Source organism: Cornus florida, unplaced genomic scaffold, assembly GCF_030987335.1.
Source record: "Cornus florida cultivar Cherokee Brave unplaced genomic scaffold, ASM3098733v1 CherokeeBrave_3.0.0_Hap2_Chr01, whole genome shotgun sequence".
NCBI classification, from domain to species: Eukaryota; Viridiplantae; Streptophyta; class Magnoliopsida; order Cornales; family Cornaceae; genus Cornus; species Cornus florida.
This window is the reverse complement of record NW_026775571.1, coordinates 71,203,703-71,220,353: the sequence shown is the minus strand read 5'-3', so window position 1 is coordinate 71,220,353 and position 16,651 is coordinate 71,203,703. Positions and strand designations below refer to the sequence as shown.

The following is a 16,651-nucleotide window of genomic DNA, read 5'->3' as shown; positions in this document are numbered from 1 at the left end:
AATGTATTATTAAATCAATAATATATCAAAATGGACTGTAAAATCATTTCACTTCCTCATTTAATAATGTGCAAATATTTTGATTTTGCCACCTTCATGTTCTAAGTCCAAAAATCACTACCATCTTTCACCATAACCACCTCCACCTTTCACTACTACTACCGTATTCTACCACCGCCACCGACTTTCACCATCACCCACCGCTTTCCACTACTGCCACCGCCTGTCACCACCGACACCGCCTTCCTTTGCCCCAACTATCGCCACTACCACCACCTTTTACCACCGCTATCGCCACTGCCACCACCTTCCACCCCGTCACTACCGCCTTCAACCGCCGCCACCGCCACTGCCACTACCACTACCACCACCACCGCCTTCCACCACCAGCACCACCAGCACCACCACCACCACCGCCTTCCACCACCACCACCGCCACCTTTCACTATCTTCCAACACTGCCTTCCGCCACCGCCTTTCACCATTTTCCACCACTGCCTTTCGCCACACCACCACCACTACAGTCACCTCAATTGGCTTCTACCACCGCCACTTACACCATTATCTCCTTCTACCACTACCAACACTCTAGCCACCGCCTTCTACCACTGCTGCCTTTCACCAACACCGCTACCTTCCACCATTGCCACCGCCGTCGCCTTCCAACACCACCACCTACACCACTACTGCTTTCTTCTCCACCACCATCCACCACCGCCACTTCCACCATTTATTTTTAAAAAATTATAGAAGAATGTCATTCTATTAATTTAATTTATTTTTTACTAATAGGGATATTTTGGATAATTTAATTTTAAATTTATTCCATTCTAAATTAAAAATTGGTCCAACTAAACACTAGAATGGTTATTATCATTCCATTCCCACTTGCATTCCATTCCATATTCTGCACACCAAACACAGCATTAATGCTTGACCAAAATATTTCATTTTTAAAAGAGTATATAAATGGTATAGACATTTAGGTGTATATATATTCATCTTATTGATATTTAATTTTATTCTCTTTTTTGGTAAAGTAATATTTAATTATTTGTTCACGTGAATTTGGAAAAATAAATTACTAACATAATATGTAAATCACTTTTATGTTTTAGAAAATATTATTATTTCTATAAAATATATTACTGTATATATACACACGACACAACATCTCACACATCGATATGCAGAAAGTCATTGATACATACTAGAATATAAGTATAATTTTTGAAGAAAGATAAATTTAATTTATTTATTATTAATGATATTAAATATATATAATTTATATACGTGGGAGAAAGCCCTTAGGGAGAGACAGAGAATAAGAAGAAAAAAATATATACAAACTGAAATTATAGAGAAAGACAAAAGAAATATAAATAGAGTATTTATAAAAAGAGAAATAATGAAATTGGGGTATTACATATAGAAATGAGAGAGAAATGAATGATGGGCAGTTCGGAAAGTTCAAAAGAGTAATATAGGTATTAAAGAGTCTTTTTGGCCAAATGACCCGCACAAGTCACTTTTTGGCGTCAAAAGTCTTTATTTGTTCATTTTCTATATTGCAAGAATAAAATTTGAACATAAAAAGTATTATTTGCGCACTTTTCAAAATATAATATGATTTCAATAGAATTATTTTGAGTTTGGAAGAATAAGATATGGGTTGAGCGCGATACACCATGCTACATTGCCATAACCCGTACCAAGTGTCCTCAATTCGAAACACAAGTTTGTCCTCTGCACTTCTTATATTTCTTACAAGTTGTTGATCGGGCCGGGTTTCAAATGTTTCGGATCAGGCCCGCCCCAATAACTTTTCGAGTTCGGAACGAACCGAGATAGGCCCAATTGGTTTAAGCTGGACCTGATGGCTTTCGGACATTGGGTCCATTTCATCACACCCACACAAAGCAAAGCTGAATAGTGTGAATGCTGAACCAGCAGCGCAAGATAGAAACCAGCAGCAATAAAGCTAGTCGTTTGATATTAAGATGCGCCAAAGTTTATGCCGTAGCAGCCAAAAAAACAAGTGGAGACGAGCATTGCATGAAGTGTAATCTCAGGTTTTTAGTCACTTTCTCTCTCTAAATCTCCTCATTTCTCTCTCTAAACCTCCTTCTCAAATCGCAGATCTTTTTCTATAATAGTCTAGAATACACATCTCTATCTGGCTTCTCTACACACACCCTCTCTCTAAAAAGCTTTCAAAGTTTTGTTTGTATATGCAATTGTAATTTCAGGATATGATTTTTTCAGATCTTTAGAGGCATTGCAGATCTAGGGTTCGATTGGAGTTCTAGGGTTTAGGGTTTCGAGTTCTGTAAGCGAAAATGGCTACGCCGTTTCACTTGCCGGTTACCGCTGCGCAGGTTTTCTCTCTCTCTCAACACTCATATGTGTACACGAAGTTTCTCTCGACGTTCTCTCTCTAAAGTCTCATTGCGTGGTTTCAGGTGGGGACGTACTTCGTTGGGCAGTATTACCAGTTTCTTCAACTCCAACCTGATTTCGTTCACCAGTTTTACAGCGATGCCAGCACCATACTTCGAATTGATGGGAACACTAGAGAGACCGCTTCGGCAATGCTGGTAATGAGTTCTGATTCTCTCTCTCCATATGTAGTAGTATGTACACAGAGGCATATAAGGTTGCAGATATGTTTTTTATGTGCAAGTATTGATAGAAAATATTCGACAATTGAATGATGGAGACTTCCATTTTTGTATGTACTTGCAACACTACTACAATGTAAAGCAGGGTTTGAGTCGACTGTTGTATGGAGCATTTCAGGAGAATAATGTTTATTCTTCCTCATTTTGTTCCCGTTTATTTAAATGTTTTATGTTTGTGAATTGTGATAGTCATGTATTATGGAGGCTGGAGAAGATGCTTTGTAGAGTAGACTAAATGTCCATCTGGACAGTTTGGTTCATTTGCAGTCCTTGTAGTATTGCCCAGGAGCATCACTCTTAACAATTTTGAGTGTTGTTGATTGGACAATTATACTTTTAAATAGTGTTGACAATGAATTTGTTACAAAAACTAAGATATCCATGAAATGGCACTATGTTTATCGGAGGCTTGTTTAATTTATAAAGATATGTATGATTATTGCTTAATCAAGAACTTTTTGGCAAGGGCAAATGGCAAAATTAACAAATTCCTAAACCCAATTTCTTTTCAAACCTAGTGCGAGTGTGTTTGTGAGACAGAGAGAGTTCCAATTTCTTTGGAAGTTTGGTCATTATAATCAACTTATCACTGCCTACGAACACATTTATGGTGAAGACATATTTCTCATCACCTTTCTGAAACCTCTGCAACATGACTTTTTTTTTTTTTTCCCTCTTACAAGTACAAACTGTACAATATATATCTCCAATAGTTCGAAAAATAAAATAACTTATATTGGAAAATAATGATTTGAGAGATACCTTGGGAGAAGGAAAGAAAGAGCCAGAAGAAGAAGAGAAAAGCCTAACCATAGAATATAGAAGACTAACAAATTTAAAAGAAAAGAAAAGGAAAAAGAATTGGTAATTTAGATGCTGTGTGGTGCTTTTTCAACCCTTTTTTTCTTTTCTTTTCTTTTATTTTCCTTCCTCCTCCTTTCTTTCCCACTTCAGCAATTTTACTCTTGAAGAAGTTCAGAACAGTGACCTGAGTTTCTATGTCTAGGAACTATAGGCTTCTTAAGCCCTTTTTATTATTTATTTATTTGTTTTGTTAAACTAGCAGGTTTTTTAAATTATATATTAGAAATATATTTGCAAAGCTGATCCATATCTGTGGGATATCCCATGTGTATCCCTTGGCCTATCCTGGATGCAATTCGATCTTCTTTTGTTCATTTATTTTTTAAAATTGGATATTTCTGGACTGTATTACACACGCGTCCAGTTGTGTCCTTGTAGGACATCTGTATGATACATCCATATTTACTTGTTGCTCAAGGCATTTTCACTCGTCATTTATTTATTTATTATCCTGGCAAGAAAGTCAGACACCCACATGCCCTATGGGGATTTGAGTCACTTGAATGACCTTTCCCTTTGTAAAACGAGGAAGTATGATTGTTCTGGTCTAGGGGGAGGTTTAATGATGAGTTGAATACACCTAAGATGAACTTATGCATTGTTGAATGTGGGCTTGACTGTGCAATTAAGTTTCAAGTAAATATGCAGGAGGAACATATAAAAAAAATCAAAATCTATGCAGGAGTAACTTACCAAAAAAAAAAAAAAGGTATCTATGCAGGAGGAGCACGAAGTAGAACAGAAATGCCAACTTTCTACTTCTGAAATGATGTTATATGCAACTTTAAAAAGGGTGTGATCGCAAGAAAACTGGATTGATGATGTTTATGTTCTACTAGCGGCTGTTGGAGAACCAAATTTTGTATATAGTTTGTGAAATACATAGTTTAGAGAAGGTGCTAACTGAAATTCCAATGAAACTATGATTAAATATGGTATGCATATGTTGGATTAAATGCATATCTATATTTATACTATTATTTTATAAGGCGTGAATACCATCTTGTTCCCTCTTTATTGAAGTTGCATTCCACTTCATTTTCTTTTGAAAAAAACCAGCTATTCTATGTAAATGCATCCTATATTTATCATTCCATTTGAGAGTGTAATGGGCATGGTTATGTAGTAAATCAAATTTAAGTTACCTACGTTACATGAAACTCAGAGAAGCTGTTAAAACTAACTTGACAAGGAAGGGAAGAGAGAGATAATAAATATTAATGAAAGTAACGGATGGTGTTATTGCCAGAGAATCTTTTGCTTCTCAATCATGTTTAAAGTATTTTATGTTTACAAATACCCTTTCAAGTCAAGTACATTCATTTAGCATCTCAACTCCTTTTCTGGCTCCCGAATCTATCGCATATTTTTCAATTCTTCGTGGTCATCATCAATATTTTCCGTGGTATCACTTTGCTGCTACTGACAAGAACATTGACTCTCTCTCTACCTCTCAATATTTCTCTTTTACTGATCACTGGTGTTGTAATTGCACCACCAAGAAGGAAAAATCACCAACTTTCACCTCCTATTGCCAGTGAAATTACAATTCCTCCACCTGTATTATCATTTCTACTCCCAATGTTGCATAATTACCCATTTTCACATTAATTCATTGCATCTATTTTTATCTTCTGTGAAGTCAAAATTCAGAATGAAAATAGATATTACTGGTTAAGGAGAGATGAAAGAATATAGTTGATGGGCATGGCATCAGCTGTAATTTCATATATCATCTTCTTTTGAGTAAATCCATCTTGTTATTTTTAAGATGAACTCGGAATGAAAATTTTAATTGAGTAATGACTGCATTTCTAGAATTATGAAAATCTTGTTTGAATTTTAAGTAACTAAATATAAAGCTAATTAGGGATTTCACATATTTTATTGGGCCGTCCACACTAGAATAGACATTACTCTAGATTAGACATTCTAGAGGATACAAGGTGGTTCATAATTGAACACCACAAGACAAATTAAATACAGTCTTGTAAAAGAAACAAGTGAGCACAAGGTAATTTCTAGTCTTATGACAGAGATTGAAACCGGGTGGTGATGGTGATATCTTCCTTTTTGAAGATGGTAAATGATTATGATGATGATCAAAAACAAAAGGAGAGAGGTCAATATTGGAGGAGTCGTCTGATGGCAGAGAGAAATGTGTAGAGAGATTGACAGATTTTGGGATATAACTTGAAAAGGCATATTGTCGATCTAAGGTGGTAATTTCGGCAGATCTCGTGGAAGATTAAAACTTCTTTCTTACAATGTTGCCAGCCATTAAGATTTCTATCTTCATCTTACATGTTTATCTCTTCTCTCTCTTTATGAGTTATGATTATGTGGATTGTGCACGAAACATTTTCTGGTTAGTATTATAAATACTTGTGTCTTTCCCGAGTCTTTGCCATCTTCCCCTTTGAACGTGTGCCATGTTATTGCACCCTAGTTACGGCGAATCTGCATCCCTTTGTTCATGCATTCACAAATTTAGTATAATTATGTATGTTAATGCGGCTGCTGAATTCTCTAGATAATCTGTTAATTGGTGTTAGTTAGTGAAGACTCATCAGTGGATTTATCATTTCATAGTAAAAAAAATCATTTTGTATGTTTTTATTTGAAATTTGGGTCCTTAAATACTTATAAGTAGCCATATTTGAAACATTGTGAGCCTGGAGGTTTATCTTTTGTGGGTATTATATAATTATTTTACAAGCTGAATATCTCGCTTACTGATTTTGTTTTTTGAAGCTGATACCCTAGACTTTTTTCATTAGCAATTAAAGGACAGCTATCAAAAGTTCTTCGTTGTACAATTAATTGCCCAGAAAAGGAAAAAGGTCTTTGCTTGTATGCTCTTTTTTAGAAGGCAACTAATTAGAAGCTTTAAGCATGTCACATGTTTCTTTTGTTGATTTTTCTCAATAAATTAGAAAATTTTACTTTTAAGCTCTTTTTAGAAAGGTTTTGATGGTATTCCTATTTATTTTTACAAATAGCCATAAATTCTACCCCTCCCTTTGTATCTGGGAATATTCATCTTTTCGGTTCCAATAAATTGTAACGGTACTAGGTAGGTTTCAACCCTTCTGTTTTATTTTTCTATTTTTATTTTCCTTTCTTGACATGTAAAACTAAGGCTGCGTTTAGTAACGAGAAACATTTCTTGTTTTCTGTTGTCAACCTCTAAAAAGGCAAAACAAAAACAAAAGTTGCGTTCAATAAAATGTTTTTGTTTTTCTATAACAAAAAACGTTTTCAATTTTTGTGAGGAAAAGAGAAAACATCAAAATGATGTTTCTTATGTTTTCGGCACTGTAGCATAGAAACGTTTTCACTAATGTTAGTGCACATGCACTATTCATTTCAAATAAAATTCATATTATTTGTGTTATATACTAAGTTGCATACGAAATGTTAATAAAAATATATATTTTTAATATAGAATAAATTAAATATTGTGTATTATTTTTTATTTGATAAAAATATATTTTAATATATAATATATTAAATAATAATGTAAATGATTTTTTGTGACAAAATAATTTTTGATATAGAATATAATGTTATTAAATTATTAAGTAGTTATATTTTGTATTATTATATATCATATCTATATTATATTATATGTAAATATTAAATTATAATTAATTTACAATATTATAACACAATAAATATTTTATTACATATAAGATATATTATTTAATATTTTTTATTCATAATAAATTATCATATGCTAAATATATTATATATCACATAATAAATGTATACATCATGCATATACATGTATTTATATACATAATTGATGGGAATGTTTTTGTCTTGGTATATCTAATTTTGTACTTATGACGTATTGGGTATTTTTAAGATTTATAATTTTAAATTAAATTTTCTAGATTTATGGCTTTTTGATATTAATGGAAGCAAGTGTCGTGCTTGAGTGGTTGGGTTGCTCCTTGTGTCCGAGAGTTCGTGTTCAAGTCATTTACCCTCCCCTCTAATCACTAACTCCTAAAATTCTTGCCATGAAAAAAATAAAATAGAAATGAAAAAAATAATAAATAAAATAAAAAATTTAAAGAATATTATATACATATTGTAACAAATATGTTGTATTACTAAACACAATTATTGTTTTATGTTTTCAAATTTGTGGCAACAAGTGTTAATAAACATCATTTCTGCTTTCTATTTTCACTCTAGAAAACAAAATCATGTTTCTGCTTTCTTAAGACTGCAAAAACAGAAAACAAAAACGTTACTAAACGCACCCTAAATGACTGCCTAGATTTTGAAGTTCATCAGCTTGTTTCTCTTCTTTATCTATTAAATAAAAAAATTGCTCATATGTTTAGAACTTTTAACTAGCAACCTTAGTCTAGCCTTTTGCTACCTCCTTTTAGTTTTCTCTGCACTTATCCCTAAAGCATAGCCATCATGGGTTTTGTCCTCCATGCCTTCGATATTTATTATCATTTCTGATGAAGTTTTTTGGGCCAGATCACTATTCATTCAATGAAAACAATTGTTTATAAGCTACCCTTTTTCTGTAAGTTGTTCAACACCCCAGATACCTGTACCTGAAGGATGTGTGCAAATGTGGGATTTGCCTGGCATTGACAGTTTGAGACAAAATTTTGTCAAACAGCTTTATTTGTTCATTGAATAAATCACTTGGATGTGCTGACATAATAATTACTATTAGGAGTGAAAAAAGGAAGACTGAAACATTGTTAATATTGCTTCTCTACTATATGGGTTGAATGGTCATTCAATACTTCACATAAGGATTATCATCAAATTATCCTTTATTCTGTTAAATGTCCCTTAATCTTTTTCACTTTGAAATGTGGAACATACTTTCAAATTATCCAACCCTAGTGTACTTTTTATTTCTAGTACTACTTTCTGCTTGTTTATTGTCATTATTTGTGGTATACCATCTGTGTAATTGCAAGTCAAACATTTTGACCCTTTTTTTCTCTTCTTTCATGGCAGCAAATCCATTCACTTGTTATGTCTCTCAATTATACTGGGATAGAAATCAAGACAGCACATTCCCTGGAATCTTGGAATGGAGGTGTTCTGGTGATGGTTTCGGGTTCTGTGCATCTAAAGGATTTGAATAACAGGAGAAACTTTATGCAGACTTTTTTCCTTGCCCCCCAAGAGAAAGGCTACTTTGTTCTCAATGATATCTTTCACTTTGTTGATGAGGAACCCATTCACCAGCATCCGGCAGCCTATTTATCGCAGACCAATCTTGATTCCAAATTAAACACTTCAACTGTTATTCGAGAGCAAGGTATTACTCTTAAACCTGAATGTGGAAGTAAAGTCTTTTTCATTGAACATAAAATAATGATCTGTAATTCCACAAAAGGGAGAAAAGCTTTTATTTTTATCTTCACAAAATATGTATGACTATACTTTTCCATTCCAAGATCTTTAAACAATCATAAAATGGATTTTATTCAAATGGACTTGTAGAATAACTGATGACTCTAATATGGATGTCAATTACACAGTGTTATAATCTGATAGCAACATGTGTTTATGTTAAAAAAGCCCTTGCTTTGTATTTGCTGCAAATAATTTGTTTCTGCAAAAAACAGGCTGTTAGTTCTAATTTGCATATATATATATACTGTGATTTTTTTCCTGAAAAAAAAAGGTAAAATAGTGGTTGCTTTGCAGTATCCAACTACATGACGGGCAGAGAAGTCCAGGCTAGGGAGTTTGCGGCTGCTGCTAATATTCAAGGAAACGGTCCAGTTGACAACTACAGTTTCCCGGAGCAAGGGCTGCAGCAAGTCCCTGAGGCTGAAAACATTCTAGAAGACAATTCTGCAGTACATTCAAATGGTTCACCTCAAAGTTCAATGAACCTTATACAAGACAACCTTTCTACTCCTTTTGAAGAACCTGCTGGGGAGCCCCAAAAGCACACTTATGCTTCTGTTGTATGCACTATATCTTGTAGTTCTACCAATTTTCACATTATGCATAAATAATTATTTATTTATTTTATTTAAAATATAGTGATTTACGGTTTTTATCTTTTTGTTTTTTCGAGACTCACTATTTTCTTAATTGATTGTCATTGAAAGTTGCGGGTAGCTAAAGGACAAACTCCATCATCAGTACCTCCTCAGATTTCTGTTACTAAGACAACACCACCTGCTTCAGAGTGGCATCATGTTCCAGAGCCAACTACTCAGCAATCCTTTGCATCAACTGCTTTTGAAAGGTCTGGGGCTGAGGCTGCCGATGAATTTTCTGCTGTAGAAGATGAAGGTTGGTTGACTTTCCCTAGACCTTTGATACGTTACCAGCATCTTACTCGATGTTGTTAATAAAAATGTTCTGTTTAGAAAATCAATTACAACCTTAAATTTGATTGATAAAAAATTCATTAAGATAAATTTCTGATTCCTTAAGAGTTCCATTTTTTCGTTTTCCTCTAAAGTTACATATGCATTTAGATTTTTATGTATGTTATTAGTGCATGATTGTGGATGGTCCTTGATTTTCAATATATTTAAATGATCTCAGGTGAAATAAAGTCAGTTTACGTGAGAAACTTACCATCGACTGTGTCTGCTTCTGAAATGGAGGAGGAATTTAAGAAATTTGGTAGACTAAGTCTGAATGGCGTGGCTATTAGAAACCGGAAGGTTCATTCTTGTGGCTTCCCTTTTGAATTTATTCCTGTATATCTTCCATAAAGGAACCTAAACTAATGGAGGATATGTGCAAATTTATATGCAGGACATTGGCGTTTGCTATGCATTTGTTGAATTTGACGATACCACTGGTGTTCAAAATGCAATAAAGGTCTGAATATATATGCGTGCATGTGTATGTATGCATGAACCACAGAACTTTCTTTAGCTCTAGATTGTCTCAGTAAAATATTAAATTATCTGAAAAATTAAAATTTTGTTGTAAGATCATATATTTCCTACTTTTTACTAGTCATTCCATATCTTCAATCTACTTTTTTCTTATTTTTCTTAATTTTGTTAACAGGGATAAAAACAAATCTTTGCCTTGTGTCTTGTTATGGATGGATGATCATTTTTCTATTTCTTTCGCATAAGTTCTGTATCAACACATGTTCAATCTTATAGTACCCTTTATGAGCTTCAGTTATGTTTGATCTTGAAAAATCTCACATCTAAATTTTTGGGTTCATGCTACTTTTTCCATGCTGGAATATAACTTTTCTTTTCCTTATACTGACTTTTCAAGTTCAATATTTTATTTCCGTGTCGTAATAGAAATTAATGTTTTGGACCAAGCTCTGTAGCTTACCACGATCTCTTTATCTACGCATATTTAGCCTTGATTTTGTATGAGTTAGCTTTTGTGTTTTTTTGAATTCTTTGTAGGCATCAACGGTTCAGATTGCTGGACATCAAGTATACATAGAAGAGCGGAGAGCGAACAGAAGCAACTCATCTCGAGGAGGAAGTATGTATTTCTATTTTCTTATAATTGTTATTATTCATCAATAATATGTAGAATGACTCATTCTCAGACATGTGACAAACTAGTGCGTCAACATTTCGTCATCATAAGTTGCTGTTATCCTATATATTCCATTGGACTCGCATGTTAATTCTGGGTGATATGAAGATTGCTAGGGATTGTTGGTTCTACCCGGTTTTTGTTTTGCTTTGATTCCTTTTTTGGTGAAAACTTGCTAACTTCTGCAGGAACAAGATTTTGTATGACTAGTTTCAAAACTTTGCTGGAATTAGATGACGTAGAATTTGATTTTTTTTTTTTTTTTTTCTTTTGGTTGGACACGATTAGGACATGGCATTGACACAGTTGAAACATGAAACTGACACATTTGGGATACTTTTAGGACATGGCGTAGTAGTTTTACAATTTTTTTTAAAGGATTTCTAATGCATTTTTAAAACAGATTATGGGTTAATTAGAAAAAAAAAAATTTAAAAGTTTTAAAAATCGAAAACACCCATTCTGAGCTCCGAATTAGTGATTACATTCATGATAATGTTAATAAAAATGAGTAAAAATCAATTATTTTATTTTATTTTTTTGGATGTATAATATATTATGTTATTATATTTTTGGCATATCGTTGTCGTTGGTGTCCTTTTTTTTTAGATTTGTTGTATTGCTGTGACCATATCTTGTATACCCATGTCCGTATCCATGCTTCCTAATATGTATGTACGGATTCTCTCATGGTTAAGTGGTATCACTTGTTACCCTCTACAGGTTGCTAAACCATTTGTTAGATATTGGTTGGTTTTTTTTTTTTTTTCTCTCTCTCCAAGTTTATAGCCAGTTCTATATTCTTAATTATGAGTGGTATTTCCTGTTACCCTCTACAACAGCAGCCTCATTTGGGAGTGGTCTTATTTTAGTTTCAAAGGGATCATTCCATAAGATACATTTATCCTTAATTTAATCCTGCCACATTCAATCTTGTAACTGGATACCTGAATTTTTAATATAGTCGAAGTGAAGTTTTATCATATACCTTTCTATTAGAGAAAGGACAATAACTTCATTAGAGAAAGATAAAGCTAATGAGGGAAGGATGAGGTATCCTTCGAAAAATAAATAAATAATAATAATAATAACAATAACAACAACAATAACAACAACAACAACAACAACAATGATAATAACAATAACAACAACAACAACAATAATAATAACAGTAACAACAATAATATAATAATAATAATAAGAAGAAGAACAGCAGCAGCAACAACAACAACTACATCAACACATAATAGGGTTAAAGAAACTGCTCCTGACATAACAACTTATGGGGAATAGTATTAGTCTCAAATTTAAGATGACGACTCTGTCTCGGCCTACGTCTGATCATGTTCCTCTGGTTTTGGACTGTTGTGGGATGAAGAAAAGGAGCTCTCCTTTCAGATTCGAGAAAATGTGGCTTAGAGCAGAGGGATTTATGGAGATGGTTCGGTCTTGGTGGTGAGGTTATGTTATGAACGGCTCTCCAAGTTTTTCCCTTGTGTATAAGTTGAAGTTCCTTAAGGAAGATATCGAGAAATGGAATAGGGATGTTTTTGGTAATTTGGAATGGAGGAAGATTAGAGCTCTTTCTGAAATTGCCGACATTGATAGGAAGGACTGAAGGAGGGATTGGGTGTCATTGAGGAGGTTTTGAGGTGCAGAAGGGTCAAGTGCCAAGCGGAGATAGTTGAGATTGCTAGCAAAAGTCTTGGGCTTTGTGGCTTAAGGAAGGGGATAGAAACACGAAATTCTTCATTCGGCTCGCAAATGCCCATAGAAGGGGCATCATATTGGAAGGATTGTAGTGTAGGGAGAGCTTTTGCCCAAGGAAGAGGAGATTTGTAGTGGGGTTGCCTCTTTTTATCAGAAGTTGTTCACAGAATGATGTAGGACAAAGGACAGGCTCAAATAGAAGAAAGTAAATAAGAGTTATGAGTTCGGGTCATAACTTAATTGATGCAATTACCAACATAATGAAATTTGACCAAACCCCCTAATTATGCAAGACTCCAAGTGGAGCCCCCATCGTCTAGCATGTGCCAAATTAAGGTTTGAGCCTTAGAACCCTCCTTGCCACGCCTTTTATATACTTTAAAAGGCTGCTGCCACTGTTCTCTACCACAGAAACTTCGAGTTGGCACCCTTCCCTCGGAGGGCTTCAGTTTGATTCGATCTCTGGAATGGATAGTGAGGGGTTGGAAAGGCCTTTTTCAGAAGAAATTTTGAAGGCGCTGAATGATAATGCTACTGTAACCTGTAAACAAAAAAAAATGCTAAAACCCTAAGGCCTAAAACCCGTGTCCATATCCATACACTAGGTGATCATTATATGTTAAAACCCTACACTAGGTGATCATTATATGTTAAAACCCTATTAATGTTCTGTCATGCAGTGTTGTCAAAGCTGTGCTTGTGCATGTTCCTAGGCTCCAGGGTCATATTGGTTCAACACTAGCGACTGTTGTGTGCCCAGGCACGCCTTTGACAAAACTTGCACCTTTAATATGGAAAATGAATGCTTTAATAGTAATTTAATTTTTCAATTATGCGCCTCACTTCACTCAGGTGCGCTTCGCCTTGTTCCTAGGGCCTTATGCCTTTGATAAACACTGGTCATCAGTTCATATGTGATATGAATGAGAAAAATGCATAAAATCCCCTAATAATAAAAGCAACTATAGTGTGTAGTGTAGAGTACTGCTAGAGTGACCGTGAGCATTCCTGTACATAGTTGCTCTTGTATTCCCTGTGATGGAGAGAACTCATCACTGGCCCGAGTTTTGCGTTTACTACAAAAGTTGGCATGTCTATTTGCTTCAACTTCTCCTCTGAAATATAAGTACTTCCTGTGGGAGGTTTACAATGAGTCAAATACTGATTACCCCTTTTAGATAGAACCTCCTTCAATCACATCCCTAGGTTTCTTTAGTAAATTGTCAATTCAAGTCCCAACTGTTGGCTGCTCAATTTGGCCATCCAACCAATGAAAATCAAATTAATCCGTCACATGAAGATAGGATAAATCTGATGGTTGCCGAATTGCTTGACCAGATAAGCATTCTAGCCTACCTTTTCTAGAAGCTTGCACTGAGCTACCTTCCTGGACTTCAGCTTATGATATTCTCCCTCAGGTTTTTGAGTTATACCAAAACTTTGTCACCTCCATAATTTTTTTTCCCATGTGCTATGGCATGGGTCCATTTTAAAAAATTAGTTGGGTGTTTTCCCATTTGTAACCCAAACCATTTATTATTTGACTACTGTGTCTAAAACCAATTATTATTTGACAACCGAGACTAGTTTTTGATAAAGGATGGATTTACAAAAATTTCCTCTTTAAAATTTTTCCACAGTGTTTCCTTTTTATCTTTATTTTTTATTTTTTTATGGTTCTTACCTTTCTACCTTTACATCTTTAGATCACTTCAAAAGCACACACAAACGCTACTTTTTCTTTTTAACACCACGAGTTCTACACCAAGTATCTTGATTTGTACCATCAAAGAGTGAGTGAGGAAAAGAAGAAATGTTGGTAGGGTGGTTTGAAGAAGTGGAAATTTAATTGAATTCAAGACTACTGAAATTCCTACTTGCTGCTGTTTTTAGTGCTTTATCAGCCCTTTCAAAATCTCACTTTCTTTGTATATGTAATAATAATTTCTATTTAGGGGTTTAATTATTTCACAAATTTTCTTGAATGGGTGTAACATTTTGGTTTTGATCCATTCCTTTTGCTGACCTGGTAATCAGATAAAAGGAAAATTAAAGGTCCATGTCATGAAGCATGCAGAGCAACTCTGTTTGATAGCTTTGATCGGAATTAAATGAACCTAGTCATTACAATTTCTTGTGCTGCTGACTTGAGTTTAGAATTATAGTTTAATTTTTTCAATTTTGTAGAGATCAACGATAGAAGACAAGAAAAGGTGGCAGTTGGATTATCTATAGAGAGAGTTAAAAAGGGTGAAGGATGGAGGTGGTGGTGATGTTTGCTAGAGAGACAAAAGGGTTGGTTGTGGGTGGTTTTGCAAGGATGTGGCCAGTTTGGTTAGATAGACAAAGTGATGTAGAACTAAAGAGAGAACTAGAGCGAAATAATGGGTAAAAAGTCTAAAAGGCGTTTTAGTTAACAGAATTTAGTCCACCATCAGTTGACATACACCTTAGTCTAAAAATGAGAAAGGGGGCCGCAAAATTTTGGGATCGTTTGAAAAAAAAAAAAAAAACGAAGAAAAAACTCGCAAGAGTTAACGTAGCATGAATGATAATGCTACTGTAACCTGTAAACAACACTGTTACTGTGTATCCAGTGTTCCCTACCTAGCATCAGCAAGTAACTATGATTTGAAACTGTACAAGTTGCATACTTTGTAGGGCAAAACCGTAAAGGGAGAGACTTTGTAACCTTCTTTCTTCTGGAATATGGCAGGCGTGGAGACTGAAGTCATCTTCCTTGTACTTTCCTTTCTCCCTCCTATGAAAATTGTATCCATTTTTACCTTTTCCTTCCTTTCTGCTCTTTACTTTATAATGTGCCAATGTGGACTACTTTTGAAAAAAACTGGAGGTTTGGTTTGTACATGGTATAAGCCCACCCAACATGCAGGTTTGGATACTTAATAAAAAAAAAAAAAGAAAAAAAGAAAAAAATAAATGCAGGTTTGGATGTTTCCTTCTTGCAGTATTGTTAATGATTAGATTGTTCTGAACAGGAAGGGGTAGAGGCAGGGGTGGCTACCACACTGAAGCCCCAAGAGGACGTTTTGGTGGTCGGAGTTTTGGCAGGGGAAGTAACCAGGATGGAGGTGACAGGGACTACAGCAGACCGAGGGGAAATGGTTTCTATAGGCAAACTGTCCGTCAAGACAGAGGGGTTTCTGGCTACCAAGTCTCGAGAAATGGACAGCAAGCTTCCGATTGAAGGACCGTGTTTGCAAGCAGAGGAGGACAATTTTGATTGAAAATCTTTTGTTTCAGCAGATTCAGCTCTAAAGGGCTCACCAGCTTTTATTTTCAAATTAGATGATCTGAGGAAGATTGCAGCACAAAATCTTTTTCGGGGAGAATTTCTCGGTACTTAAAATTTCTTCCCTAGATAGACTTCCTAACTTAAGAGGGAATAATTTATGCAATTTTGAGGTATTCTGCTTTTGTTGAATTTAACATGTTGCAGTTTTGTCTATTAAACCTTCTCGTCGAGTTGAAAATGCTTGAAGCTATTTTGGGTGATAGCACATACGATCTTTCTTGTCGAGTCGACTTATTTTTACCCTATTTGAAACTCACACTGGCGTTTCATTATCACAAGGTGATTAGTTCAAAAGACTACACAAGCCTAACAACTGTGCCCTTGTCTGTGAATGGGCCTTAAATTCTTAATGCGAGCGACAGAGACAAACAGGTAATTTCATACTGTTTTCTGTTTCTACTTTCTAGAACAACCTGTGGCACTTTGAAAATGTTGGATGCTTGTAAATTCAGACATATGGAGTGTAACTATATTTTCTGATATTATATACGAGCATTGTTTCTAGAATTCAATTTGGTGAGTTGTAAAATTTGTGGTTTTGAGA

General features: G+C 34.7%; 1 protein-coding gene across 3 annotated transcripts; it reads left to right on the top strand.

Moving 5' to 3' along the window:
• Positions 1-1,953: 1,953 nt before the first annotated feature.
• Positions 1,954-16,614, top strand: LOC132300044 (nuclear transport factor 2-like). Of its 3 annotated transcripts, none has more exons than XM_059796985.1 (10): positions 1,954-2,072; positions 2,266-2,378; positions 2,463-2,597; positions 8,547-8,853; positions 9,246-9,511; positions 9,659-9,845; positions 10,104-10,225; positions 10,320-10,385; positions 10,943-11,024; positions 15,791-16,614. In XM_059796985.1, exons 2-10 carry the CDS (start codon positions 2,340-2,342, stop codon positions 15,997-15,999), a joined length of 1,413 nt encoding a protein of 470 aa, XP_059652968.1. In that variant the 5' UTR covers positions 1,954-2,072; positions 2,266-2,339; the 3' UTR covers positions 16,000-16,614. The 3 variants fall into 3 exon arrangements, with proteins under 3 accessions (XP_059652968.1, XP_059652977.1, XP_059652958.1); XM_059796994.1 differs by lacking the exon at positions 1,954-2,072 and adding an exon at positions 15,453-15,533 and having other exon boundaries at positions 2,079-2,378; positions 15,791-15,929; XM_059796975.1 differs by lacking the exon at positions 1,954-2,072 and having other exon boundaries at positions 2,079-2,378.
• The last annotated feature ends 37 nt before the right edge of the window (positions 16,615-16,651 follow it).